We start from the raw sequence: 22040 nt of genomic DNA, 5'->3' as shown, positions 1-22040 counted from the left end.
CACATTCGGAAAACCAAAACTGTGTGAAATCGAGAAATGACAGTAACTCATCCTGGTCAAGTCTGCTGAACACGAAGCTGCATTCACCCCAGGTTCAGTCCCAGGGGGTGGGCGCCACTCTCCTCCATCCTCAAGGGCTGGTCCAGGACCCCAGCAGAGACAGTCGTCCCTCCTCTAACTCCGGCCACCCCCCCTCCCCCACACCGGCTCCCTGGAAGGCACCCACACCTTCCTTCTGTCACTGACTGATCGTCGGCCGGGTCAGTCCTGCTTCTAGGCGCCAGTGGACACAGCGGTGAGAAAGAGTGCTGCCTTATTGGGGTTCGAGTCTAATGGGGGTGCTGGGGAAGCAAGGAACGGTCTATAGACAGGTAAATACAACACGCAGGTTGCATATTGATGGGTCCTAAGGGAGACGGATACAGTGGAACAGTGCTTGGCTGGGTGGTGGTCTCCAGGTAGAGCAGGCAAAGCCCAGAAACACGTCGAAAACCCAAGCCAGTGGGCAGGAGAGGAGGTGAGGGGTGGTCAGAGTCAGGACAGAGGACGTTTTCCAGCCGGTGGCCTCTGCGATGGATTGCCATGAGCGGTGACCCAGGCTGGGCCCATCACCCAAGCTCGGGGAGGTCGGATGCCGCCAGGCGTCTTGCCTTTCGGATCTTCTGCGGTGTGCCTGGCAGGGCCCAGTGATGGTGGGACGGGGCCCAGTGATGGTAGGACAGAACCCAAATCAAGAAGTGAGAGCCGGAGCTTTTTTGATACAGAATATCTCTTCACATCTTCTTTTTGGTTAGGAAATTGTGCCTCAAGATGCAGGGAAACTAATATTTTTGAGTTTCCAACAAAGACTAAGCAAGTGTATTGCACCTGCTTGCTTCTCTTCTGTGCAGATGAGCAGATAGAAACGTACCTACAGGGACGCCTGGGTGGCTCAGTTGGTTAAGCCGCTGCCTTTGGCTCAGGTCATGATCCCAGGGTCCTGGGATGGAGTCCCACATGGGGCTCCTTGCTTGGCAGGGAGCCTGCTTCTTTTGCTGCCTCTGCCTGCCTCTCTGCCTGCTTGTGTGTACTCTCTCTCTCTGGCAAGTAAATAAAATCTTAAAAAAAAAAAAAAAAGAAAAAGAAACGTTATGTACAGTTGACAGCTGATGGGAAAGACCCCAAAGCAGTCCGCCAAGTGTCCACATCGATGGCCGGACCCTATTTATCTTCCTCTTGCCTTAGACGCCTGGTTGGTTGAAACCACTGACCTGACCAGAGGTAGAGAATGTGCCCCCGCAGCAGCAGAGCTTTGTGGGTCATCCCCCGTGGGCCTCTAATTCCTAAGAAAGAACCAAGGCAACATCCCCATCTCCATTCAAGTCAAATGAGCTCTTCTCTTGGAACGTGAGCATGTCCTTAGAAGGGACCCTTCTGTGGTCAGTTACAAGTATCCAATCATCTGGGGCGTGTCGGGAGTCGGGGACCCCGGCTCTAGCAGAAACAGAGGGAGCCTCCCGTCATACCAGGGGCAACAAGCAGGAAAAGCTTTGCTCTGCTCTCAGCATGGCCCGCCTGGCAGAGAAGTGCTGGGTCCTCGTTGTTCCCCTAGCACAGCAGACAGGAGGGGAGGAGGATGGCGGGGTGGGGGGAAACCAGGGTGAACTAGCGGTGGGAGCTTCTAAGCCAAGCACGGCTCTCGACAGTTTTTCCTTTTCTCTTCCAGAACGAGCAAATGGGGTGCTCAAAGCACATGTGTCGAAAGGTGTTTCTATGGAGCCCATTTTTATGTTTGAAAAGACAAGAGCGGGGTCCTGGGAGCAGGGAAGGCATTCCCCAGGCAGCTGCAGGCTTCCAGAGGCAGAGCCTCTGGTGAAATGTGGTTTTATCCTTAGAACAGATACGGTGGCTTTCTTGAAATAAAGGGAGGCTGGTACAGTTTCCCCAGGGTCAGAAGGAACACTGCGTGAAGAAGCACGCTTTTTAAAAAAGCTAATAATGAAGCAGCCGGCTGCGTCCTTTCCCCCTTTTATTTGTTTGCTGTGTTCTAGAATAACCGGCCTCCCGGTGCAACCCCGTTTCTTATCTCCAGGCCCTCCTCCCGCTTCTGTAGCCCCTACCCCATCAGGGCCCCCAGGGGCCTAGTCCTGCACTTGCAGCCAAGTGGCTTGAAGGACCTGAGTAAAAACTGATTAGTCCAGAGATCACGTCCCACGCTGTGCTCCCGTCCACTAATCCAGGAGCGGGGTGGGAAGTGTTCCCCGGGGAGAAGGGTCCTACACTTGGGAAGGACCAGGGAAAGCAAACACAGAGACTTTTTTTTTTTTTTTTAATTTTACTTAACTTTGGGTCCCCTGAGGCCGTACCGCATGCGTCTAAGTGACACCTGAAGGGAGCTGTCGTGTTGGCAAGACTTCCCACCATTAAAGAACAGGTTTCACCTACCTCGATAATGCTGATGAGCATGGAGTCCTTAGGAAAGGTGGTCAAGGTCAGGTGTGGAGAAACAAGGTGCCCCAGGACTCCGGGGGAGCGAGCAACATCTTGGGGCCTGGAGGGTGGCGGGGTGGGAGGCGGTCACTGGAGCCTGAAATCCACGTTCCACACTGGGACCTATGGGGCAGGGGTTTGGGGAGGTGGAGGGGTCATCTGAGAACAGGGTGTCCGCAGGGAGGTCTGAGGCATGGAGGGAAATCCCCAAGCCGGCTTCACATCGGAGATCCCCGGAGAGAAAACTGGGTCTGAGCACTGGGGGATTCCAAACCGAAGGGAGGGTGAGGGCAGGTGGGTCATGGCTTTTCTTCTTAATAATCATGATGGTTAATAATTATGGCTCATTAGTCTTTGGAGTGTACAAGTATTAAAAATCAAGTTTGGGGGCTCCTGAGTGGCTCAGTTGGTTAAGCGTCTGACTCTTGATATCAGCTCAGGTCAGGGTCTTGAGATCGAGCCCCGAGTCAGTATCTGTGCTGGGCAGGAAGTCTGCTGTCTCTCTCCCCTACTTAAAAACAAAACCAAAACAAAACAAAACAAAACAAACAAAACAAAACACACCAAAACAAAACACAAAAAACTAACAAAAACCTCCCTCCAGTGTGTTCACTTCTACCGCCTTGACACAGAAATACCGATGCGTTCTAATCATTTGCTGGCTCATAAAAGTGAGTCATCATACAAGGTGATTAAAGAAAGGACCTCACACACGCTTCTGTTCTTGCACACCGGTTTATTGCGGCAGGAAAAGAGAATGGAGGCATTTTACACATCTGAAGGCTGCAACAAGGTGTTGATGTTCTTTGCACACATTCCTATGCCATGTTCCCCACAGTCAAGAACGGGGATACAGCCAAGAGGTAATATTGCAGATAAGTAGAAACAGGGGTCAGACGGTATCGGACGCTTTAGAAATGTCTGAGAACAGGCACATTGCAGGGACCGTCTGAATGTTGCTTAAACTCCCCAAAATGAATTCCTACGGGGCAGCAGCGCCCCAGGAGACGGAGTAAAGCAAACACCCTGTTAAGCATCAAGACCTTCCAGGAAGTGGGATTTGACAGTGGACTAGTGGTGCATGTGAGGGATGGATGGCAGGAACCACAGGTGACTGATGCCACACCTGGCTACAGGTGAACTCACACAACTCCCAGAACTGGGCAAATCCCCAAGAGGAATCCAGCCCAAGCCTCTGGCTCTTATGGCCATTGGACATACGGGGATACTTTCTGGATTCAGGAGGTACCTGGAGAGAAATGTGTTTTTTTTTACTAAAGGGTCAAGAATGTGAGCTCTGTGGCTGGCTAGGCCAGCTCACCTTTTTTCCGGATTTCCCTGCTCCGGCGGGCAGCAGAGGCCAGAGGGGGACAGTAAAGGGTCAGAGGCAGACAGACTGCTGGTGGAAAGTCTAGCGCTCCCTTCCAGAAGGAAACGCTTCAGACACCTCCTGCATTTCAAGCCAACTATAAAGATGCCTTTGATTCCGCTTCCTAATGGGGGTGGGCCCGAGGCTGGCAGTCCTGTCCGAGATCCCCTAGGCAACCGTTTGGAATTCTCCCTTCCGGAGTCGGGCAGCAGCGCATCCTTGGTACTCTGTTATTGTTTGGGGGGATGTGCGGTTGAGAATACACGTGAGAAAGCCGGAGCCGGGGCCCCCCGCTCACTCACAGGGAGGGCCGGCGGTGCGCACATCTTCCCTGGGACGCGGCCCTCCAGACACCTGAGGACGCAGGACCACAGACGCAGTCCCAGTGCTCCCTGGGCATCTGGCCATCTCGGCTGGCCAGGTGGGGAGAGAGAGAGTGTGTGTGAGTGTGTGTGGCCGGAGAAGGAAGAGGTGCCCTTGTATATCCACAGGAGGAAGAAGAAAAATAACACGGGTGTTGGAGGAAGAAATACATAAAGACCCTTCAAGAGAACAAGATTCTCTTTGTATTTATCACCTGAGCCAACCTATTTATTTGGGGAGCATTTCGGACGTTATCATGAAAAAAAAGAAAAATCGTCCGGTGATCACTGAGCACCAAATCTCTGTACGATCTCGTACGAAAACCCAGCAATTTCCCTTCTGGAGCTCCAGAATTACCAACACAGTCTTGTCTCACCGCAAAGGGGGCAGAAAAGAGTGCGTTTTTCCCCCCCCTGCGCGCCCCAGGGGGTCTCAACCCCGAGGCTCCCCCGCGGCCCCGCCCGCGCCCGGGGGCCGCTTGCAGGTGAGCAGGAGCAGCAGGAGCAAGGGCAGGTGCCACAGGCTGCAGAAGAACAGCTTCCGGGAGCTCTTCCGGTCCGCGTCGGCGTAGAACCGGAAGCCGAGGTAGGAAATGTACAGGTTGATGGGGAGGGAGATGACCGGGAAGGCCCACGTGGTGACCTGGAGCGCGGGCGCGGCGGCGGACAGTGCGATCAAGGCCAGGCAGTGGCGCAGCGCGACGCGCCGGCACAGGGCCGGGTGCGTGACCGACATCATGCAGTAGCCGCCGCGGGAGTAGTCTTCGCGGAGGCCCCAGCTCAGCGCGTTGAAGTGGGGGAACTGCCACGAGTAGAGGATCCCTCCCAGGAGAAAGGCTCCTGTGAGCGGGTGGAGGAGAAGAGGGGGGAAGGAGAGAGGGGCTGTGGTCAGAGGGGCACAGGGGCAGCGTTCCCCGGCGCCGCAGGCCTTGCCCGCCCGCCCGGCCACTGCCTGCCAGTCTGGGTTCTCGCCTCGGCTTGTCCGCAGACAAGCCCGGGGGAGGGAGAAGTGCGCCCTCTCCAAGAACCCCCAGCTTTCTCAGTACGCCCGCTCCTCCCCGCCCCAGGACGTGAGCACCCGGGGCTCCCGTCCACGCAGCGCCCACCGCATTGCGACGACCGCAGAAACCCCTGCACCGGCCCCGGGGGACCCCCGAGTGAGGGCTTCGGCTCTCCTGGCCAGCGAGGCGCTTGGGGGAGGGGGAGGCGGAGGGCTCCGTCCCAAGCTGGCCCGGCCACCCAGACAAGACCCCCCCCACCTCCGGGGGGCTGGCTGCTCCCTACTCCCAAGGACGGTACTAGGTACTAAACGCAGCCCGGGGCCCACGCTCAGCATCGCGGCTTTTGTCTGCGTCCTGACTGTTCCACCGTGGACCGCCAGGGCTTCCGGGACTGGGGTCTGCACATTCCACAGCGCCTGCACCCCGCGGCAAGCAGGAGGCATTCAGACAGCAGCATTCAATCAGCGGTGCGGCAGGAAGGGCCACGGCCCCCGAGCAGAATGAGAACTTGTCTGGCTTTGCGGGTTTTCCCCGAGGATGTATTAGGGTCTGGAGCAGGGCCTCCCCTCACCCACAAAGGCGAGATGCAGGCACCTACTAAGACTGAGACTACCGTGCAGTTTAGCTCACGTACTCCTGCCTACAGGCTGTTAGGTTTTATGCTCAGGAAGTGAGCCAAGAAGCTCGGAGGATGTTAAATTCTACAAAAAGAGGTAAGGGAGGGATTCAGAGTGAGTCTGTCTGATGTGGAGACTGGCTCGCCTACCACACTAAGCTGCCTCCCCCAAGTCCCGACTACAGGGCTGCTCATTCCCATGCAGGCAACTCCCTGCCCAGTTACTCAGGCACGGAAGTGTTTGCGGAGCACCTCCCTGCCCATTTACTCACGTGGAAGTGTTTGCTAAGCACCTACTACTAAGTGGCAAGCACTACAGGGGATAGGATGGCAAGTACAAATCCACACGTGCTCCTCCTGGGGTGTGCGGGGGCTTCACCAGCCAGGAGTTAGATCAAGAGCCACACTAGTCAATCTACCTCACCACGCAACAGCTGTGGAGGAAAAGTTTGTGCCACGAGGGCACAAAACACGACCCAGTTGAGGTGGGCAGAGGAGACATCTCTGAGGAAGGGAGATCGGAGCTGAGCTCTGCGGGAGCTGAGCAGAGTGACCTGGTCCCCTGCAGGCTGGCAGGCGGAAAGGTCATCAAGAAGGGGCAAGAAGGAGCATGGTGTAGCCAGGTATTAAAAGGAGATGAGAACATGTGTTAGGGTTCATAGAGCGGTCTATTGAAAGAAAAAAAAGGCCAGTTGGTCTGTATGATAATTTAAAAAATGTATCAAAGTCAAAAAAGGAAGCAAGTGTGGCTGGAGGGGCGGGTGTGACGCACCACCCCCAACTTTGCCAAGTACTGGTTTGATCATAAATGCAACAGAGAGCCATGGGGAGATGGTAACATGTTTAAGTGTGTGCATGCGTGTGTGTGTGCGGGCGCGCATGCACGCACATGGGGGCATGCACTTGTTGGGGGGGGGCGAGGAAAGGGCCATGGTGTTTCTTGACCAATCTGTGAAAGAACACACTGGAGGGGCCCCGAGCAGGTAGGGGAGCCCCGATCAGGGGCTGAGATGAGAGGTGACAGGAGCTGGTATCAAGGTGGGGACAGTGGGTTGGACCTGAGAGGCCTTCCTTGGGGAGGCCAAGTGACAGGGAGTGAGTGTGAAATAAGGAGGGGAAGGAGAGGGAAGTACCAAGAGGGGCCCCGTGGGGAGGCCATTCCTTGAGATGACAAACAGGGGTAGGACCGTGCATATGTGACCTTGAATGTGTTCATGCCCTTGGGACATCCAGATGGCAACCAAGGAATCGTGAGGAAGGGTCTGAGCTAGGACGTGTGTCTGGAAGCTACTCATACTTGTGTCTACCACTGGGCAAACCCTGGTGTCCCATCATTACGTGCTTCCGTGTTTTCTGCTTGAATGCAAATTCCTGAAGGGAACGTTCATTTTCCTTTGCATCCCTGGAGGAGAATATAGAAAGTGCTTGATGCCACTGCAGTAAAGGGTCATCACACGCATCAGCGGGAGCCCACGTGCACAAAGGCAGGCTTACTAAAAGCCACCCGAGGTTGCTGTTTTCTGGCACTGATTTGTGAACCACAGGCCTATTAGGATTCTGCTTCCTCTCCCCCTTTCTCCCTCCTCTGGGACGCTCTGCCTGGATCCCTTGCTCCTGACCTCCGAGTGCCTCCTGGGGGTCCTTGGTCAGGGACCTGAGAGCTCCCTAACCCGCTGTGTTATCTACCCCGGCCAGCACTGGCCCGCACAGAGGCTGCAAATTTGTAACCACGGTCCTATTTCAGGTAATGAGGATCGTTTAAGCCCCTCGTCTGTGGGAACGTCCAGAGAAGGGGGGGTTGGGGCGCACTACTGCTAAAACAGAACTCAGCAGGCGACAAGGCAGTTTCAATAATTCAGAATCGTTCAGAAAACCAGGCTGGGGCTTCCAAGGTCCTGCAGGGGCCTGTGGCGCCCACGCCGAGGAGGATCAGAGGGAAGGAGCCTCTCTTTTAATCTCTGATCTGTATTCCTCGACAGTGTGGGCTGTGCAGCGACAATAGGGGCAGGCTTTCTCGTCACCCCACAGACAGAGTGGTGACTTTTGCTCCTATCGTTCAGGGCAGATGCGTGCCCGTTTCTGAGTTCAGCATGTCAGGCAGCTGGAGCTTATCAAGTAGGGCTCCCGTGGGTGCAGACTGCGGAGGCCCAGGGGCCGGCTTTCGGATCCTGGGGCAGTGTCTCGTGGGTTCCAGAAGGCCATCCAACTCATTTACAGCCTTCCACCATTACCAAATAACCAAGACTCAATGCACGCATCCCCGTGAGGGCAGGGTTGCTGCCAAGTCCCTCTGATCCCTTTTAAGCCTGTCTGTAAATAACCCAATACGTCTGTATTTTAGTTCAAGTAAGCGTAACTCCAGTCGGCTCAGGGAAGGCCTTCCCAAAGGCAGCACGGGCATCATGCCCCAACTGAGTGGAAAGCTCACCGCTGGGCCACTTCCTGGGAGCCATGGGGGTGGCAGACACCAGTCCTTGTACTCAGGTGGGGAACACCGGGGTCACACACAGGGGAGCGTGCTCATGGTGGAGGCACGGAAAGCTCTATTTGGGGCCATTCTGCGTTTGGGGTTCTGGCAAGACATCCCGGTTAAATGCCTTGTGGCGGTCACCTGCCAGGCCTTGGGTAGAGGAATTATACACTCACTCCTGCTCACGGCCACCTTCCAGTGAGTGACATCACTTCTCCTACGGATGAAAAGATTCCTTACCAGGCCTCCACAGGGATAGTCACACAGACCAGCCCCGTCTCTTGGAAGGGATGCTGCCCCACGTGGACTCAAACGGGTAACAGCGGACTGCCGGGTGCCGATTGGAATGCTGACGCTACTGGGCAGAGACAGGGCTTGATGGAAGGAGAAACTCCATCTGCCGTTTATTGGGGGTCTCAGGACCTTTAAAAAAAGTTCGTTTCCATTAGGGACAAACAGACAGTCAGTCTCTGTCTTGACAGTGAGTGCCCCTGGGGAACTGGAAAGGACAACAGGGGAAAGTCGGACTTCTCCTCCGTATGCTGATGGAAAAGGACCAGGAAGGGGACGCTGTTAGATTCTCAGGGCCTTGGGGCACTCTGAGGTCTTGAGCATGAGGTACTGGGAGCAGCCCGCCCGCTGTTCGGGACCGGCCTCGTACCCAAAGGGTCTGAACAGATTATGGGCCGCAGTGATGACAACCAGGGTGGGGGTGGGAGGAAGGGAGCAGACAAGGCTGAGACATGTCCTGGCAAGAGACGGGATGTCAGTGAGGGCTCAGACCAGGGGAGGGCAATCGGGGAAGCCAGGGCCCAGTAGCCCTTCTGCTGTTGTGTTGAACAGAGCTGGGAAAAAGCGAACTTCACCAGGAAACCAGGCTGGAAACGGTTAAAATGATCCAGGCCCCAATGTGGGCTCTTGCTTGCCTTTCTCAAAAGCCCTCTTTTTTGTGTGCCTACTGGAGTATTCTGTTTTGCTCAATCTGCATTTTCAGTTATGCTTCTGCTTAAAATAACATAATTAAAAAAATCATTTTCATAAGAGTAGCATGCTGCCTTCTATGCGAGAGGAAATTGGGTGTGGGTTTGGCTCATGTCACAAATGAAAGAGCTTTAGAAATCACAGCTTAGCCTTAATGGATTGTAATCAGAAAACCACCACCCCCACATGGTTCTACTTGATGGGCCGCAACTGCCTGGGCTCCTACAAAAGATGTAAAACAAATTGCTCTCTTCATCAAGATAAGGTGAACAGGAACAGGAAGACTTGGATTAGTCCGGGGGCTGTGGTGGAACCCACCTTCCTTGTGGGGTAAACACAGAACACTCAGTTCACGGGCTCAAAGGCCTGGGCTCAGCCTCGCCCCCCACCGCCCCCCCCAACCCAGAGCAGTCTGTTGTCCCTGGGACCCGTTATGTGATGAGAGGTGCAGTGTGTGCTCAAGGGCCCTCAGCTGGAGTCTGGCCAGGGAGGCAGACAGCACAAAACAGGAGGACAGCCTCTGAAGGTCACCTTGGGTGGAAAGCTTGTGGGGGACCCCGAGGAGGAAGACCCAAGTGAGCCTTAGAGAAGTCAGGGAAGGCTTCCTGGAAGAAGTGATTGGTAAACTGGGATCGAAAGATGGTCTCCGAGTCCCAATCTGCTCACACAAACTGTGCCTTTTCTGCTCCTTTTCACTGTGTTTTCTCATTTCCCTCCCCATCGCCGTAGAAGCTGTGCACATATGTGGTTTAATCGTATCTGGAAGACATGTCTGCTTCCGGTCTTTTAGGCAAAGATTTGTCGATCTATGAATACAGGAAATACCAGAAATCTGGGAGATAGATAGGTGTATCTGGGGGGTATGGTTCTCCAGAGGGAAGCAACTTCCTGGGCTCACAATGCCACAGTCCCAGCTCAGAGGCGACACCAGAGGATACACGGGTGTGTCCGCGGCATTCTTTCTTTTCTTCCGTATACAAAAATGGAGACCAGCCCACCTACCGTACTGTGTGTGTGTGCAGAGCTGGAGGGAAGCCGCGTCTCATGTCGCCTTGCTCCGATTAGGGGGACACATTAATATTAGGTGGGGAAAGGCTAACCAATGTCTTCCTAGCGGCCCGTTGCAAATACATGCGTTTTTAAAGCCTCTCAAAACATCTATCGATCATTTTTACATCATTCCAACCAAGGGGCTGGAGGAGGGGGGCAGGGATCTCAACCACCGCCACCTCTGCTCAGGTCGGGAAACACTTGTCCATGGCGTCCACCCATCATTTTGTTGGCAAACAAAGCCAAGGGCATTGCAGTCACATGGTTTCCCAAGAGGATGGAGATAAAAATCTTCAAGTTGGGAGTTCTGAGTCCCTGTGAGTGCTCTCCCAAATCAAAATTCCTTTTGGAACGGGGTTCAATGGTTTGCTTCCTCTGCCCCTGGTGGGCGCACATTCAACAAACCCTTCCTGCCTCGACCCCAAACCCCATTCACTGTCATTCTCTGTCCACCCATGGCCTTGAAAAAGACAAAGAAACAGCTCTAGTGAAGCTTCGTGCTGAGCGGCGGGGGTCTGCCCTCCCCAGTACAACAGGCTCCCTCCAAGTGTGGCCCTTGGTAGCCAGTCTGTTCCCTGACTGGTTGTATTTGTGCTCTCAGGGGTACATGGGTATGTAAACTGGGGGCTGGCTGGGGGAGCAGAGCCAAACCCAAACTTCATGGTCACAGACTCCAAAGCCTTCCCTTTGAGGGCGAACACAAAGGGGCTTGTGAAACAGGTCGGCTTCCACTGTGTGATAGACTTCCACGGCGCTGGCCATAAAGGGAAGCGGGTGTGGGGCCGGGTGATCAGCTGCGCAGTGATAAAAGGCAAGACCGCGGGTCCTCTGAAAACAGGGGCCAGAGTGGGCAGTGACGGGTTGCCCTGGAATTCTTTGGAAGTGACTCAGGAATGACGAAGAGGCCCAGGGAGCAGGGGCCCAGGCGCTCTCCCTCCCTCACCGTATCGTGCACCGCCCACCATCCCGGTGCCCACAGAGTCACCCAAGGCTTCCATCTGCAGGGAGACCGAGGCAGAGGAGGCACAGAGCTCTGACTCTGGAACTAGTGCCCCCCCTTTCTTATTTCCCTCTAGGGGAAGTTTAGTTGGGGGCATCTCTGCAGGTTCTCTAAGAAATCCCAGCGCTCTGTACTCCCCCAGCTCCCATCTGAGGGCATTTCCGTCTCTCTTATCTGAATACAAGTATGTTCCCTGAGGAGCAGTGACTAAACGTGCATCCAGTGCTGGACACCGTGTCTGCTAGAGCCTGCCCTTCCTCGGCATTATCAGTTCCCTCAGGAAGGCACGGGCCAGGCCCCTAAATCACCCCTGTGACCAGCTGGTCAGCTCCGGGCGCGCTTTCTGGGGCGGACCAAAGGCGGCCTCCAATTATACCACTGTCAGTCTTGGGTCTAGCACCACGTTTCTAGGACGTTCTTTCTCAGCCTTTTGTGGGTTTTGTCTACGATGAGAATAAGGGCTCTAGTATTGTTTGGTTTGCTAATATTCCCACGAAGATGTTCCTTGTTCACCCGGTCTTTAAAAATATCATTTGTCTTAATTAATGCAACCCTCGGAGGCTAGTTACGGAAAAGGAATCTCCCAGAGAATGAACACAGACGCTCACTTTCAAGTTTCATTTCAAACTGAACCGGGGTTCTAAAGGGAATCTTTCAAGGTGCTTGGGTTCAACGGAGGCAGGTACTTAGGAAGGTCTTGATAAATATTTGTTGAATGAGTGAGTGAATGGAACATGCCCTCTGTTCTATTCTTTTCTCATCCTGGAATAAAGGAGGTAAATAGAGTGAAACAGTATTTAACATTTTGTAGTTTACCAGCTGAGGCTAAAAAAACCCTCCTTCTCTTTTTTGTTACTAAAACCATCCATCTGCCAAATGTCACTTGCCGATAAGGGCCCTTAACGGAGTCCTCATTTGTAACTGAATGTGGGCTGACATAATTAATGTTTACCACAACAACATTTGAATTACGAACACGACTGTCGCCCTCCTGCGTTCCACCAACTTCCAGGACCTGGGATTGGGTCCGATTGGGAGAAAATGACCAAAGAGAATCAGAGTCGTCTTAAAGCAGTGGGGGCCGTGGGGAGAGAGAGAAAGAGAGAGAGAGAGCTCTAGCGAGCTTTGGCAAGGAGGAGGGGAAGTACTTTACCCTGAGGCTTCCAAGATAAACTAAAGTTCGTCCCTGGAGGTAAACAGTGTTGAGAAGCCTAATGCCTATGGCTCCAGGCCCGCTCCAAAGCTGGGCTGTCTGCTGCCCCCACTTTATCTGCCAGCAACCCCTTCCCCGGGGCCCCTCGAAGGTCACTTCTCTCCCTGTTGTCCTGGCCACACCCGGGGCCAGAAAACAGCCCTCTTGGTTGGCCTTCCTGGTTGTTTTTTTTTTTTTTTTTTTTTTTGCTTGTAAGCATTTTCACTGTTTTCAGGGAATAGCGGTTCAGCTTAAAAAAGAAAAAAAGAAGGCAAAGTAATTAGGCAGGCGGGAGAAAAGGCCTAACCCCTCGTCCTAGAAGGAAATGGACACAGGTACAGTCCCATGATCATGATTACCTTTATGGACCTGCTGGCCACAAACGGATGTTTCTGAGCTGGGTCCCAGGGCCCGCTGGGGAAAAAAACCCCACTGCAGGCTGTTTGTGCAAAACTAGCTGTTTCCAGCTAGAAGAGCATCATATGGTAAAGCGCAGACACCAAGAACTCGCACTGGTGTAGCTTTGCCAGTTTCCACCCGCTGATCTGTTTGGCTCCCTCCCACCCCAATTCCAGCCTCCCTCTCTAGGTGCTGGGGTACCTATAGGGCTAAGCAGGTGCTCTCGCTCTGCACCCATGCACCCAGGGACAGCTAGAACAATGACATGCTTTCCGCACTACCTGATGAGGAAACAACAAAGTAGTTGGTGGGGGGAGGGGCAACCAGAATCCTATGGGATGTCCTTAGGCTTATTTTAGGTTTTCTGGAGGATGGGAGGCTGCGTAATCCTTCTCTTCAGTGCTCAGACCCTCTGGAGGTCCTAATTGGCCCTTGCGGCCACCACAGAAACCACAAAAGATCTAGATGCTGAGAAGGGGGAAAAGTACTTTGGAACATGAACATTTCCTTCTCTGCAAGCTGTCTGCGGCCGTCTGGGATGCAAACTATTTTCTATGGCTACTTATTTTTTTTCATCTTTCTTCTCAACTAGACAGGCCTAGAAGATATAGGGTCTCCATCGCCCATATGCCTCAAGCTGCACTTTCAAAGGAGACCTGACAGATGCTTCATTAAATACTAGAGAGGCGAAATTTGGCTAGGGAGGCGGGAGGGTGGAGGCCAGGCCCAGGAAAGGTAGAGGCCTGCTAGAGAGGGGGCAGGAGGAGACAGAAGGCACACAGGCTTGGGAGGACCAAGAAGGAGGGCTCAGCAAAGTACTGCTTTCCAACACCAGGGAGAACCCGCCTATAGTACACTGTTAGATGATCCCAGACTCCGGGCCCTGCTGCTGTCCTGCTTAAACCTGAAATACTGGCTCTTCAGTGCCTTTCGCTAAAGGCTGAATTTCTCAGTGCCCAGCACAGAGCAGGTCCTTACTGACACCGGCGTGAGGAAGCAGGCTGATGAGCCTCCTCCCTTCCTATCACTGCCGTTCAGGGAAGGACTTCAAAGACTTTTTTGTTCATACGCTTCTCCTGTCGTGATCACTCTTGGGAGGGTCAAAGACAAAATGATTTGGAAATGCCACAGAAGGGAAATATTTGGGGCCACTTTTTGTCTCAGCAGGGGGCTTCAAGCCAACTTGTCCTCCTGAGATAAGAACCTGAGAGCCCTAACCTCTGTGGGTGACAGAGATGAGTGCGTCTCAGACAATAGCAGCTGCCCCAATCCTTAGGTATTTCCAAGATACCCTAACAGCTAGAGCTCTCTCTGGCTCTGTCTCTGCAGGCTCGTGGTTCTTAAAGTGGCCCCTGGACCAGGGGCACTGGCATCACCCAGCCGCTTGCTAGAAATGCAAGTTCTCGGGCCTCAGGAATCTGGGTTTTAGCAAGCCTGCCAGGTGATTCTGAGGTGTCCTCCAATTTGAGAACCACTGCTTTAGAATCGGGGGAGACGATGCCCTAGTGTTTAAAGCACGAACTCCCAGGGAAGATGGAACGCACAGGTTCATTAGGACATCCGTGTGTCCTTCTCGGCAGAACTGACCCGGGAACTTTCCGCAAGGATGGAAGCGCCCACCCTCTGTGCCAATCAGTGCGGCAGCTTCTGGCCATGTGTAGCCATGAGCAGCTAAAAGACAGCTCCTGGACTGAAGAACTCGGTGGTTAAGTTTATTGAGTTTACACTGAAATTTAAATAGCCACATGTGGCGAGGGGGTGTCCTAATGGATGGTACAGTTCTAGAAAGTGACCAAACATATGTATATATAATCTTATTCAACCCAGTGTCTAAAATCCCAGTGATATCAATGTTGAAACTACACTCCCTCAGATTCTACCTTATTCCTCTGGATCATTTCCTCCTTCATAGGCCCTGGCACATAGCTGAGGCTCCGAAAATATTTGGCAACTGACCTGGGATTAACCTAGTTCTGTCAGCTGTAAAATGGAAGGTATTTATTCACTGGCTGATTGATTGATTGATTCATTCAACTTTAATCAAAGATTTGCTGCTTATCTCAAGTTTGCTCTAGCAAATTAATGTTTTGAACTTTTTTTTTTTTTTTTTGAAGCAGTTTAAAGCATTATGTAAAGTAACACTCTGTAAATCTGACAAGACTTCAGATGTAGGACTGGACCCGGGCGTGAGTTAGAATTCGGGAGGGTGGGGGGCAGTAAACCAAGCTGTACTTGGGTGCCCTGCCATGAGCCTCTAGGATTTGAAGAAAAAGGATGTAATCCCGGTCAACCGCCAGAGGAACTTCTCTCTGTGATAACACCGATCTGTTTCAGATGGCTCTGCCTGATGTCAGGGTGAGTTCAGGTAGGTGACGGGGGTCTCATTTTTCAAGATAAACATGCACTTTTACCCTGCAACCTAACTCTGGCCCTTAGCTGTCCCTCACTAAGGAATTTGTATACAGACGACTGCATTTGGAGTACAGAAAGATCATACCCCCAATTTAAAAAAGAATTTTATTTTAAATACGACTGTTAAGCAGTTTAGCCAAATCCGCACTGTCCCTGAACACTAAGGACACCTGCCTGAATGTGCACTCCTAAGCAGGAAGACGTCTGCAAAGTTCTTTCTTTCTCTGGCCTCTGGGGATGCAGCTCTAGCCAACACGGGCTGAGGCTCAAAATCCCACTTGAGGGACTGGCCTGGGAAGACAACAAAGGCTTCGAACCCTCAGCAAGAATCTAGGTGACCGATGGAGGTGACCAAGTTCTGTGTGGACCTGGACCGGACTGCTGCCACCAATCTCCAGTGACACTGGTACCCAGGGCTGTCATACTTGGCCCCAGCCGTGAATCTGTCTGGGGGTTCTCAGAGAGATAAGGTCATTTTGGGGGCCTAGTTCCTTTAGGCTGGGTTTGAGGAGCCTGGTAAGGTTCCGGCAGTCCTGGCAAGGTGTGGGGCCGTGTCTGTCAGATAGGCAGGGGACCTGGGGCACCACATCGCTGCAAATGGGGGTCACTTTCAGGGGCTCCACCTCGGATGTCTGGGCAATCACTAGAGAGTTCTGGAGAGGTACAGGAGGGGAGACAGACATTTGGGCTCAGACTGGGGCTCCAGGCAGAACTAGGAGGAGGAAGCCAGCCAGAAATTTGGCAGTAGGCAGGCGTGTTCTTGAACTATAAATTGCAAACGAGGGGGAAACTCGGACACCATCTAGTCTAGGGATATCAAACCCATGCTTCCCACGTTTTCCACCCTCGCCCAAGACAGCCATTAATAAGGACCAGCAGTCTTTCCCACCAAGCCTCCTAACAGTTACAAACTGCTCAGAATTTGCAAATCAATAAAATCTCATGACCTTTTTCAATCTGTATGAATCATCTACCTACAAATGAAGAATACTTAATAATTACTCACTTAATCCTCATGGCAACTCCATGAGAAGGGACCATGTGGGAGAGGAGGAGACAGTAGCATAAAGAAGTCTAGAACGTTCCAAAGTGTGCATGGCTAATGAGAAGTGGAACTGGGCTCCAAAACCGGGCACCCCTGCTCCAGAGATCACTGGCTCCCACATGGACGAGATTCTGGCTTGGGGTTTTATCATGGAGTGAATGAGCATGTCGGTTCTAGAATATTTTATTTGTAGATTCATGAAACCCCAACATTTACACTATATTAAAACCGTTCTAAGAGACGATCATGATAAAGGTGTAATCACCTTTGTAAGCTTGCCAAGTCAGAGTGTAAGAGCTTTTATGAAAAGCTTCAGAAATGTGGCTCACGGGGCAACCATTTATGGTCAACTGCCTTTTGATCTCTCATGTGAAAAATATGTACTTACATATATTGCAGGAAACCTCACCACTTCCTTCCTAAGTGTTGGTCAAAAACACTAATTACCTGGCTAATTAGACTGTGAGGCTTCCCTTACACATGGTAAAAATGAGCTATTCACCCCACAAATTTCGTGGTGACATGCCACCAAAAAGTAGATGTGTTTCAATGGTTTTACTGTAGACCCCATGAACAATTTAAGCAAATCATATAAAAATAAATTTAGAAACTAATGAAAATAGGGTTGCTCCTTCGCCAGGGGGTGGGAGGGAATAACCTGGCTGTGTGGGAATGGAGAGGAGGCAGGGGGCTGCCCGGGAGGGAGCATCTGCTTGGAGAGCAAAGCTGGAGGCCTGGTCCCAGGCCTGGTCCCCATGAGGCAGGACACCCCAAAGGACTCATTAGCCCCAAGTGGATCCGTGACTTTTAGGGACGTGCTTTTCATTCCACCTGTGCAGTCACTGCTTCTCCCTCAGTCTCCCCCCTACACGTTCCCCGCCCCGGAAAGCACAGGCTGGCCTGGAAGCCGGACGAGGCCTTCCTTCCGCTCTGCATCCCCAGTATTTCAGACCGCCGCATCCGCCCGCTTGCCCAGAGAACGGGGACTGACCGCGATGGACCAGTACAGACTCGGGTTCAGGGTCGGTGTGGCCTCCGCACCCCGGGGGGGGGGGGGGCGGCTGCGGGCAGAAGGAGACCCATCAGACGCCGGACACTCACCTGCGTCCAGGCCACCTGTAGCCGCGGTCCAGCCCATGACGGGGGGCACGGCCCCCACCACGGCGCCCACCCACGTGTTGGCGATGCTGATCCTCTTCAGCGGGGTGTAGCAGCAAGTGTACAGGAAAATGTTGAAGGCCCCCAGGGCTCCCGTGAGGGGGTTCACCCCCCAGGTCAGGAGGGCAATCCCCGGGACGGCACAGCAAGTGGCGAAGGTCACAGCGAGCAGCGGGCTGAAAAAGAGCAACGGACCCATCACTGTCCAGCCCGGCTAAGCACGCGGCGCACGCGCGCGGCCGGAGCTGTGGGAGCGGCCCAGGCACCTGTCCCGGGGCGGACCTGGATGTGAGCGGGCTGCCTTCCTCCCGGGAATGCAGCACCGGCTCTGCCACACCTAAAATCAGGAGGATTCTGGCCGCTCCTCTGACACCTGCCAGCTGGGAAGGAAGTTAAAGACTGGAGGTCGGACGGCCCGGTTCGCACGTGCGCTGAGCCCCTTCCTGGCTGTGGGATGCCGGGCGGCACCTGCTCATCTGTGCGGCAGACACAGTGGACTGCTCCTCCCCGCAGAGCAGGGCTTGCTTGGCACAGGCTTCTGTTTTTGTTTTGAAGGTTTTATTTATTTATTTGAGAGAGAGAGTGAGCAAGAGAGAGCACAAGCCAGGGGAGGGGCAGAGGGAGAGGGAGAAGGAGGCTTCTGCTGATCAGGGAGCCTCACGTGGGACTCGATCCAGGGCCCTGGGATCAGATGCTTAACCGACTGAGCCACCTGGGTTCCCGTTTTACAGTTAGTGCGGGGGACGTGGCAGCTACAGATAAACCACCCGCACCACAATATTATAACATTTGGCAGAAACGAGTGTTTTAATTCTGGAAGCCCTTCTGCCCCCGTGTATTTATACTTTATTTAAAAACATGGGGCGCCTGGGTGGCTCAGTGGGTTAAAGCCTCTGCCTTCGGCTCAGGTCATGATCAGGGTCCTGGGATCGAGCCCCGCATCAGGCTCTCTGATAAGCAGGGAGTCTACTTCCCTTCATCTCTCTGCCTGCCTCTCTGCCTGCTTGTGATCTCATGCTCTCTCTCTGTCAAATAAATAAATAAAATCTTAAAAAAAAAAATCACCCGATTAGCGGTAATGGATAACGACTGCGTGTCTGGGTGTATCTATCTGTAATGAATGACAGGCTGAGCATGGGACCAGTGCGGTGCCAACAGTGAAACACCAGGGGGCCACTCCCCAGTGACAGGGCACTCCCAGCTGAGTTTCCTTCCGTGCCACAGCTGGTTTCAGACACGGGATTTCACGGGGAGTCCTACGAGGTCATGCATGCAGTGAAAACGGTCAAACACAACTCTCCACTGGCAGTGAATCTAAGACTAATTCCCATCAGAGCCCACTTCTTCTTTTATTTTTTGAGATTTTATTTATTTATTTGACAAATAGATAGAGCCAGAGAGTACAGGCAGCGGGAGTGGCAGAAGGAGAGGGAGAAGCAGACTCCCTGCAGAGCAACGGGTCCCTTGCAGGACTCGATTCCAGGACCATGACCTGAGCCAAAGGCAGTTGTTCAACAGACTGAGCCACCCAGGCGCCCCCCAGAGCTCACTTTTTAAGGTGGACTTTGTGTGGCATCTTGTGAAAAACTTTTTGAGAGTGTAGATTAATTGGATCTATACGTTCCTGGTTATATGCACGTTTGTTTCTTCTTTTTTAAAGTAGGTTCTACGACCAATGCTGTCAAACCAGACGAGGGACTCCATCTCACAACCCTGAGATCAAGATCTGAGCTGAGATTAAGACTCAAGACACTTAACCAACTGAGCGACCCAGGTACCCTTATTTATTCTTTCTTAAGAAATCTGAGGAGGTCCCTCAAGCCTGCCTTCTCCTTTTGGAGGCCATAATTCTGCCTCCCAAGCAACTGCATGGGGCTCAGTGATTCCACTTGATCAGATCAGATCCTATGGCCACAACCCCTAAAGATGGAACCCTGCAGAGGGGGAGTTTTGTTTTTTTAAGATTTTATTTATTTATTTGACAGAGATAGAGCACAAGTAGGGGAAGCGGCAAGCAGAGGGAGAGGGAGAAGCAGACTCCCCACTGAGCAGGGAGCCGGATGTGGGGGCTCGATCCCAGGACCCTGAATTCCCAGGACCCTGAATTCCCAGGACCCTGAATTCAGGACTGGAGCGGAAGGCAGACACTTAACCCCTTAATGGACTGAGCCACCCAGGCACCCTGAAATGGGGAGTTTTGATGCAGGAGGAAACATAAACTGATACATTATTGCAAAGGTGCTTGTTCACGCATGCTCCATAGAGATGGGGAATTTCCACCCTGCTTCTGGCTACATCCTTGGGATCACGGGGTCCCTCCTTTGAACGGCAGTCACTCGGCCCCCTAGAACTTTCATCCTGCCTTGCGTTTCCTGACAACTCCCACCAGTGCCTGTGCTCCTGCCAGAGAAAGCCCATGACCACACTAACTGGCCCCATTCTCCAGATGAAAAATCACAAGATGGCTCTGTGCTGTTACATCTCACCTATGCCCAGAAAAAAATGGCCAAAAAGCAGTGAAAATGTTACAACTGTTGTCCTTCTTGCAATAAGGTCGTTTATAGGTTATAAGAACAGAGGGGGTTTTTTTGTTTGTTTTTTATTTTTTTTTTTGTTTGTTTGTTTTTTCCTATGGGACTGTAAAAGCAGAGTTTTATTTTGGGTGGCAGAAAAATGTGGCTCATAAACATTTTTATTTTTCCTGAATTGGACCCTGTGTTTAAAAAAAAAAAAAAGAAGGTTATTCGCTCCTTCTCCTGGGTCTGTGGAAGCCAGTTGGATTCAAAGGTATTAGTGTTATGAAAAGCCCTTTTAGAAAAGCACACATGAATTTAATTTATTGAGATAGGCAATTTCACATAGAAGTTTAGTTTCTGACCCTTGTGGGCATCCTAGAAAATCATGAGGCTTAATTTTGGTGTTTCAGTCTGTGTGCTCAGGGGCACGGATGGAAATTGTGATGGAGAGTGTGATGGAGAGTGACAAGTGACATAAGCAAAAAGGAGGCTGCGACCATCCCCAGTACCTGGAGGCTCAAGAGACACATTTTCCCTCCTGGTACAAGGAGGCCTGAATCAGTGAAATTCCCAGTTTTCTCTCATTATGGGCAAAGGTGCTCCAACTGCAAACTTTGTGAAGTTTATTTTCCTGGGATGCTTTTGTTTTCCTCAAACCTCTACTATAGAAGTAATACCTGTTCTTTCCAGAAAATTTGGAAATTTTAAATTACTCAGTGAAACACACTGATTTCTATCTTCTTTGTCTTTTTTTCAATGATATCTCTACTTTAAAAATAACAAGACATACTGAACTGTCATTTGGTTCCTTACTTTATTTCAATATATCTTAATAATTTCCCTGTGCGACTCAGAATTCTTTTGTACCATCAATAGCTAATAGTGGCCTAAGTGGTATATCTTTGGGATATACCACGATTAGTTCAATCAACATACCCCTTCTGGACACATCATATTGTCCCCTTTTTGAAATGAGCAAAAGGGGTGCCTGGGTGGCTCCGTTGGTTAAGCGACTGCCTTCAGCTCAGGTCATGATCCTGGAGTCCTAGGATAGGGTCCCACATCTGGCTCCCTGCTCAGCAGGGAGTCTGCTTTTCCCACTGACCTCTCTCCTCTCATGCTCTCTCAAAAAAATAAATAAAATCTTAAAAAAAAAGAAAAGAAATGAGAAATAACATGGGAATAAGTATCTTAGAGATAGCTATTGTTCACAGTTTTGATTAGGATAAATTCCCAGAATAAATTCCCAGACATGAGATAGCTATCTAAGCCACATGACAGGCACATTTTTAGGGACTAGACTGGTATCGCCAGTCTATACTATACCCCCCGGAGGGTTTGGACTAGCTCACCCTCCCACCAGCAGTTCATGAGAAAGCCTATTTCTAGAAACTGTATCAACACTGGGTATGGTGTTAAAAACATAACAAAGTAAAACATGTTTTGTTTTGTTTTTTTTTAAAGATTTTATTTATTTATTTGACAGAGATCACAAGTAGGCAGAGAGGCAGGCAGAGGGAGAGAGAGAGGGAAGCAGGCTCCCCGCTGAGCAGGGAGCCCCATGTGGGGCTCGATCCCAGGACCCTGGGATCATGACCTGAGCCGAAGGCAGAGGCTTTAACCCACTGAGCCACCCAGGCGCCCCCTCAAAGGAAAACATGTTTATTAGGACAGGATTATTCCCATTTCGCAGATGAGAAACTGAGACTCAGATCACCTTTAGACAGTGAGAGGGATGGGGTGCTGACCCCAGTGTACAGTTGTAGTTTCAATCCGCGGGCACCTGGGTGGCTCAGTGGGTCAAGCGTCTGACTCTTGATTTTGGCCCAGGTCATGGTCTCAGGGTTGTGAGATTGAGCCCCGAGTTGGGCTCCATGCTGGGTGTGGACCTGCTCGAGATTCTCTCTCCCTCTGCCCCTCTCCCCACCACCCGTGCACACACTCTCTCTAAAAACAAAAATAAAAGAAGAGAAAATGCAGGTGTAACTTTCGACTCCCCC

The 22040-nt window shown here is 52.0% G+C and overlaps 1 protein-coding gene across 1 annotated transcript in view; it reads right to left on the bottom strand.

Annotated features, from left to right (window-relative positions):
* Nucleotides 1–4607: 4607 nt before the first annotated feature.
* Nucleotides 4608–22040, bottom strand: part of LOC116857273 (protoheme IX farnesyltransferase, mitochondrial) — a 128216-nt gene continuing 110783 nt past the window's right edge. The window contains exons 6-7 of the mRNA XM_032841218.1: nucleotides 17468–17700; nucleotides 4608–5040 (exon numbers count right to left, since the gene is read on the bottom strand). Of these exons, the coding sequence (XP_032697109.1) occupies nucleotides 4634–5040; nucleotides 17468–17700 (640 nt within the window). The 3' untranslated portion in view covers nucleotides 4608–4633. The remainder of the gene's footprint in view (nucleotides 5041–17467; nucleotides 17701–22040) is intronic.

This window comes from Lontra canadensis, unplaced genomic scaffold (genome assembly GCF_010015895.1).
Source record: "Lontra canadensis isolate GAN:19392208 unplaced genomic scaffold, GSC_riverotter_1.0 scaffold122, whole genome shotgun sequence".
Lineage (NCBI taxonomy): Eukaryota > Metazoa > Chordata > Mammalia > Carnivora > Mustelidae > Lontra > Lontra canadensis.
This window is presented reverse-complemented; position numbering and strand designations above follow the sequence as displayed.